Source organism: Silene latifolia, chromosome X (genome assembly GCF_048544455.1).
Source record: "Silene latifolia isolate original U9 population chromosome X, ASM4854445v1, whole genome shotgun sequence".
Lineage (NCBI taxonomy): Eukaryota > Viridiplantae > Streptophyta > Magnoliopsida > Caryophyllales > Caryophyllaceae > Silene > Silene latifolia.
Window position 1 is genome coordinate 317,226,790 of NC_133537.1, and position 7,225 is coordinate 317,234,014.

Genomic DNA, 7,225 nt, shown 5'->3' on the forward strand with positions numbered 1-7,225 from the left:
ATAATATAATAAATAGTGATGATAATGATAATGATGGGAGTACATCCAAACAACCTACATCACATTTTATCAATTCATGGGAAGTTAATGGGAAGTAAATATTCCCATATAATTTAAGAAGGTAACCAAATAATCCGTTGGTTAATAAAACTTCAACGGATTACCCGTGTAAGTAGACAGCACAACATGATATGAAATCAATTAAAATATCCGGGAACGATCATGTCTGAAATAACAAACAAACATAAATTTAAAAACCATGAAACATTCAATATATTAGTGTGTACTTGTTTCTCTCAATCAAATTTACAATATTATTCAAAATATATGGGATGATTTTGAAGTGTATAGTAAAATGAGTTGATCGGGATACTAGGCAGTAGTACACAGTAAACTATTATTATTACACATGTATATATGCATAATGAAAACAGAAATCTAACTAAAAAAGCCACCAAGTCCTTTCTTAGCCATATTAATAACATCTGCGGCACCACCACCACTTTTCTCTTCCTCCTCCTTCTCGTCCTCCTTCTTCTCCTCCACCTTGTCCGCCTTGTCGGCGGTGGAGGAGGAGTTAGAAGAGTGGTATGAGTGCAAATAACCCTCAGCTTTATCAACATACTGACCAACCCCACTGGTCTCATCTAGCTTCCCATAGCTCTTCCCAGCTTCCAATATGTCCTCCGCAGCTTCTGCCACCTTAGCTTTGTCAATAGCCGCACCGTCCTTCCCGAAAGACGACTGCGCTGCCTCCGCCACTATCTTCGCGCTTGCCATTAGGTCTGCGTTCGATGCTGCCTCGTGATGCGTCTTTGGAGTTTCTTCAGCCATTGAATTGTTTTCTTTTGTTTTGGAGGAACTTAATTACTGTATATGATTATGTATGTAGATTTATAGGGAGATTATATAGGAAATATTAAGGGCTACGTGTTTGTTAGTTATGGTCTTATCATGGTCGTTGGATGTGTTAATGAGTTTTTGAGATTTCTTTGTGTTAAAGTTGTGGTGCGTAACAAATTTGGCCCCATGATAATTTATTGGATATTAAAGCCATTGTCGGCATACCTTTGGAGTTTAGCTCAATAATGTTACGGATAACTTCAAGTTTGTATATCTACAAATTCTCATTTTCTTAGTTTTAAGACGGGTTAAGTATTATACATGAGACAAAAACAAAATTTTTAGAGATTAATAAAAGATTTGTCCCATTTATACAAGTGACTGTTATTTAACCCATCTTAATTTTAAAATGGATATATTCGTACTAAGAAAGACCTAGGCCATGTTATTTTGAATTTAAAGTCACTTAATTTAAATTCTCTTCAGATCCTATAAGTCCAGTTCTGGAAAAGTTCGAATCTTATAAGTTCATTTCAGTTCAGACCCTATAAGGCCCTGTTCTTTTGAACTTAAAGTCACTTAATTTAAGTTCACTTCAGATCCTTTAAGATCAGTTCAGTTCAGTTCAGATCTTATAAGTTCAGTTCAGATCCTATAAGTTCAGTTCAGTTCAGATCCTATAAATTCAGTTAAAAAAAAATTATATACGGAGTATTATTTTTAAAAACCGATACAAAAATATTTCATATTGATTATTCGATAGACATAATAATTTTAAAAAAAAATCCCTTAATAATTTTACCGTGAGTTCACTCTTCATTAATAACACAAATTATTCACTCCCTCATAAACTCAATACATTTACCACACTCCCCTCTCTCACTTAATTATCACCTCTCCCATTAATCACCTCCTTATCACTATTGTTCGTTTCACCAAGGTACGTTTTGATCTTATTTAATGTCCAATTTCTGATTTTCGTGCTTCTTTTTACATTAAACGAAATTCTTTATTTCTTAATTATGTATACTTTTGTAATTAGGGTTTTTATTATTAATTCCAATCATTCCAATCATGTTAGAGATAGATAAGATTCCCTGATTTTCTAACCTAGGTTTCAGCAAAACACGCACAACAATGACCGTCATGACATTTTCTGAAAATTCTTTCTCACCATTATCTTCTTCATCGTCTACTTCTAAATCTCCTAAAATAAAAAAACACAAAAAAATAAGGAAAATCTAAAGCAACAAAAAAATAAGGAGAAGATTAATGAGGAGGCTATTGTGGAGGATCAGGAACTGCTAGTGGAAACTGTAGTACAGGGGTCGGCAGCTGTGGATGCCAAGAAGACGGTATCTATGGGAGAACTAGTGGCCAAGTATTCCTGTCCTGAATTTAACGGAATGAGAAGAGGAACAACATGAAGCAGGGTGGACTCTTCGTAAGGGCAAAAAGAATATCCCTATAATGGAAACAATTGAGGAGGACGAGGAGCTTGCTGACTTGCTTCAATTTACTACAGAGGATATCAAAACAGAGGTAGAATTCTGGTTTCAATATGTGTACTGTTACATTCTAGGCTCTAATCCTCCATGGGAAGTCATTGAGGACTATGTTTACAAGGCTTGGGATGAATTTGGCATAGATAGAGTGTCCTTCATGTCCAATGGTTTATTTCTAGTTAGGTTTAAGACACAAGCTGGTATGAATGCTTTGCTAAATGCTGGATATTATTTTTTTGAAAACAAACCTACCGTGATTAAACCATGGGATGCAGAAGTTGATCTTATGAAGGAAAAGGTGGATACATTCCCTGTTTGGATCAAGTTATCTGGGATTCCTCTGAAATTCTGGGGGGATTGTTTACCTGTCACAGCATGACTGGTTGTCAAATATGTTAGAAAGGATGTTGCTACCATAGAAAAGACCAGATTGGCTTATGCTAGGGTGTTGGTGGAACTACAAATGGACCAGACTTTGCCATAACAAGTTAAGTTCCTAGATGAGACTGGTGGGGTGGTGGTGGTTAGGATTGAGTATGAGTGGATGCCTATTACATGTGAACAATGCAAGGGTCTAGGCCACACAAAACAAAAGTGCAGGAAGACCAATCCAAAGGCAAAGACAAAGGTTGGTGCTAAGCCAACTCAACAGGCTCCTAAGAAACAACAACAGTGGAGGCCTATTCAGAAGCATGTGGCATCTGTCAAGGATAAGCAGCCAGCTGTGTTGTTTACTCCTGAAGTGTTCCCAGCTCTGGTTAGATAGAGTGTATCCACTCCTACAATGCATGTGATGAGGCTCAATAGGCAGGGAGGGGTTACTGGAATGAGGGCATCATGGAAGACTGAGTCATATACTTTCCTAGATGCTCTGAATAGTATGACTACTCCTAGGGGGGTAGAGAAAAGTGGCAAGGATCCCCCACCAATATCCCCTCATGCATAGTATTGGATTTTGGAATGGAAGGGGTCTAAATGACCTGAATAAACAGAAGGTGGTTAAATGGTTTATGCAATCTAATAGTGTAGGATTATTTGGGTTATTGGAGACTAAAATTAAACCTAAAAATATGTTGAATAAGAACACCTCTCTATGTGTTGGATGAAGTGTTACTACAAATAGTAGCTGACATAAATAGGTGAGAATTTGGATATTATGGAAACCTGATCTATTTTGTGTGGATGTGTTAGCATATGGTGCTCAGTTTATTCATATGAAGGTTAAATCTAGAGTAGATGGTAAACAGTTCCTCCTTACAATGATATATGCTCATAATGATCTATATGAGAGGATTGAACTGTGGAATTTTCTGAAGGATGTTGCCTTGCATTGTAATGAACCTTGGTTGTGGGCAGGGGACTTTAATATTGTGCTCACTCATGTTGAACGTTTGGGGGGCAACACAACTGATGCTGAGATGGAGCACTTTCAGGAGTGTGTCTCTTTATGTTGTGTAGAGGATTTACAAGCTACTGGAGCCTTATTTACTTGGTCCAATAAACAGGAGCCAATTCATAGGGTGTACACTAGGCTGGATAGGGTGATGGGCAACCATGAATGGATGATGGAGTATGGGGATTATATGGCTCACTTTCATCCAGAGGGGGTTTTTTTTATCACTGTCCTTGCACCATTGTGCACAAAAAAACTGAATTGAGTGGTAGAAGAAGTTTAATACTTTTAACATGTGGGGGCAATCTCCAATTTTCAAGGAGTGTGTGAAAAGTGTTTGGAATAGAAGGTACTCTGGAACAAAATTGTTCCAACTTGTGAAGAAGATGAAGGCTTTGAAACCAATGTTAAAGAGTTTAAATAAAACTTGCTTTTCTGATATTGAAACTAGTTTCAATATAACTAGTGCTTTGCTTGAATAAATTCAGAACAACTTGATTAATAATCCTGGGCACATTGATTTGATGCAGCAGGAGATGGAGGTGGCACAAGAGTTAAGGGCCTTACTTACAGCTAGAGATAGCTTTCTAATGCAAAAGGCTAAGATACAATGCTCATTAGAAGGGAATCTTAATACTGCTTACTTCCATAACTCCATTAAGAAGAGAGTGATGCAGAATAAGGTGATGAGTATTGAGGATTAGCATGGTAATTTATGTACTGATGGGGACAAGATACATAATGCTTTCTTAGATTTCTATATAGACTTGTTGGGTTCTCATAGGACTACTGATCCACTAAACACTCAAGTAGTTAAGAGAGGGAAATGCTGCACTCCTTCATATTGGGAGGTCTTAAACAGACCAGTAACAGCTGAAGAGGTTCAGAAATGCTTATTCAGTATTCCCAAAGACAAATCCCCTGGACTTGATGATTACACATCTCAGTTTTGTAAGGATGCCTGGGAGATAGTAGGTGATGAAGTGTGTGCTGTTGTGCTCAATTTTTTTGATAGTGGTAAGATGCTAAACCAAATCAATGCTACTTTGATCACACTAATCCCAAAAGTTGATAGACCAACAAGTGTGAAGCATTTCAGGCCAATAGCTTGTTGTAATGTCATCTACAAGATAATATTTAAGATAATGTGCACTAGGCTGGCTGCTATACTTCCTGAGATTATTAGTAGGAATCAGGGTGCATTTATACAAGACAGGAGTATCCTTGAAAACATTCTAATTTTCCAAGACTTAGTGAAAATGTATAATAGAGGGAACTGCTCACCAAGGTGTATGTTTAAGATGGATTTACAGAAAGCCTATGATTCTATAGAATGAAATTTTATTGACCAGATGATGGTGGCATTACAGTTCCCTGAGAGGTTTAGGAAGCTTATTATGCTATGTGTGACTACTCCAACTTTTTCTTTGAATTTAAATGGGGCAACATTTGTTTTTTTCCTGGTAAGAGAGGTTTAAGGCAAGGGGATCCCATCTCTCCCTTACTTTTTACCATTTGTATGGAGTATTTATCAAGAGTTATGGAGTTTGCAACACGGAAATGGTATTTCAGATACCATCCTTTATGCAGAGGGATCAAACTGAATCATCTGCTATTTGCAGATGATTTACTGTTGTTTTGTAAGGGGGATACTAATTCTATAATGTTGATACTGAGAGCATTTTCCACTTTTTCTGCTACATCTGGTTTGAAAGTAAATATAGCTAAATCTGAGGTACTCTTTGCTGGGGTATCAGAGACAGTGAAGCAGGATATACTTCAGGTTTAAAGATTTACAGAGGGAATGTTACCATTCAAGTATCTTGTCATCCCAATTCAGGCAGGGAGATTGACAAGGCAGGATTGTAACATCCTAGTAGAGAAAGTCATTGCAAGAGTGAGGGGGATTGGGGCAAGGAAACTTAGTTATGCTGGTAGACTAACACTGATAAACTCTGTGTTAAACACTTTGCATAATTACTGGTCTTCAATTTTCCTTGTACCAAAAATTGTTATTAAGCGGATTGTAGCAGTATGCAGGAATTATTAATGGGATGGGGGCACTGAATATCATAGATCTCCACTGGTGGCATGGGATGAGGTATGCTACAACAAGAAGTCATGAGGTTTGGGTGTTAAAAATGCAGAATTATGGAATATAGCAACAGTAGGAAAGTTGGTGCACTGGCTTTATACTAAAGCTGACAAATTATGGGTTCAATCGATAGATCATATTTATATGAAAGGAGCTGACTGGAATATTTATGTCCCTCCATTTGATTCTAACTGGAATTGGAGGAACAAATGTAAGGTAAGGGTAAAGATGGCTGCTGGGTATGTGAATAACTCTTGGATGCCTGATCCTAAGGGTTATTCTATAGGTTCTGGTTACTGTTGTTTGCAGGGAATGCACCCCCCTATGCCATGGTATTATGAGATTTGGGATAACTGGTGTGTCCCAATGCATTTTTTTATGGGATGGTTGATTAAGCATGAGGCGCTCAATACTAGGGAGAAGCTTTATAAGCTCCATTTAACTGCCTATGAATGTTTTGTGTTGTGAGAGATAGGGTCTGAGACTCACTTGCATCTATTTGGGTTAACTTATGGTGTAATTGATATGATAAACAAAACTAGAATTTAAATTAAAGTCAATTTAGGGTGTTTTGTTAGTTTATATTTGCTAATGTGGAGTTTGGTGTGTTTTAGACTATATTTTTTTTTATCAATGTCCTCTCTTAAATTAAGTTTGTCTTCTTACACTCCTAGTGGTGATGTTAGCTGGGGGTGTAAAGTTGTTGCTAGGGTCAAAGACAAACTTGCCCTTGGATACTCTAATGATCAGTGGTTGTTGGATAATAAAGGATATACTGTCAGTAGTGGTTATGACCTGATTAGATTGAAATTTCAGGAGGTTCAATGGCACAAATATCTGTGGTGTAGCTGGTGCTATACTAAGCATCAGTTTATTGGCTGGCTTATAGCTCGTGAAGCCTTAAAACTGAAAGATAAGTTGTATGCATTGGGTATTTCCTCTGCTGCTACTTGTCTCCTTTGTGGTCTGGATGATGAGAGTCATTCTCATCTTTTTTTGAAGTGTGAGTATAGCAGGAGGATTTTAACTATCATGGCTGGGTTGTGTCAGGTTGTAATTCCTGACTCTAATCCTTTCCTTTGGATAAATGGGCTCCAAGCATCAGGAAAAAGTTATCATGAGTGTGATTTTGTAAACGTTCTACCATATTTGGATGCAACGCAATAAAGCTAGAATTGATGATGCTGTGTTGAGACCAGAGCTGCTTTGTAGCTAGATACGGAAGGAAGTGAAGTGTAGATTGTCTACTAAATTTAAACCAGGACTTTGTACTAGAGATATCACATGGTTAAATTTAGTTAGAATGAGTATGTAACTCCATTGTAGGGAGTAGTCTTGTAAATTGTTTAAGTTTGAAAACGGTATAGCTTGTAATAGCTCGTTTGTACT

At 37.3% G+C, this 7,225-nt stretch overlaps 2 protein-coding genes across 2 annotated transcripts; one reads left to right on the forward strand and one right to left on the reverse strand.

The window, feature by feature from the left end:
• Positions 1 to 245: 245 nt before the first annotated feature.
• LOC141617767 (nodulin-related protein 1-like) lies at positions 246 to 1,007 on the reverse strand. The gene has a single exon (XM_074434921.1). The coding sequence runs from the start codon at positions 832 to 834 to the stop codon at positions 439 to 441; it is 396 nt and encodes a 131-aa protein (XP_074291022.1). The 5' UTR covers positions 835 to 1,007; the 3' UTR covers positions 246 to 438.
• A 1,885-nt stretch (positions 1,008 to 2,892) lies between these two features.
• LOC141620604 (uncharacterized) lies at positions 2,893 to 5,078 on the forward strand. The gene is made up of 4 exons (XM_074437431.1): positions 2,893 to 3,105; positions 3,488 to 3,955; positions 4,230 to 4,424; positions 4,476 to 5,078. Exons 1-4 carry the CDS (start codon positions 2,893 to 2,895, stop codon positions 5,076 to 5,078), a joined length of 1,479 nt encoding a protein of 492 aa, XP_074293532.1.
• The last annotated feature ends 2,147 nt before the right edge of the window (positions 5,079 to 7,225 follow it).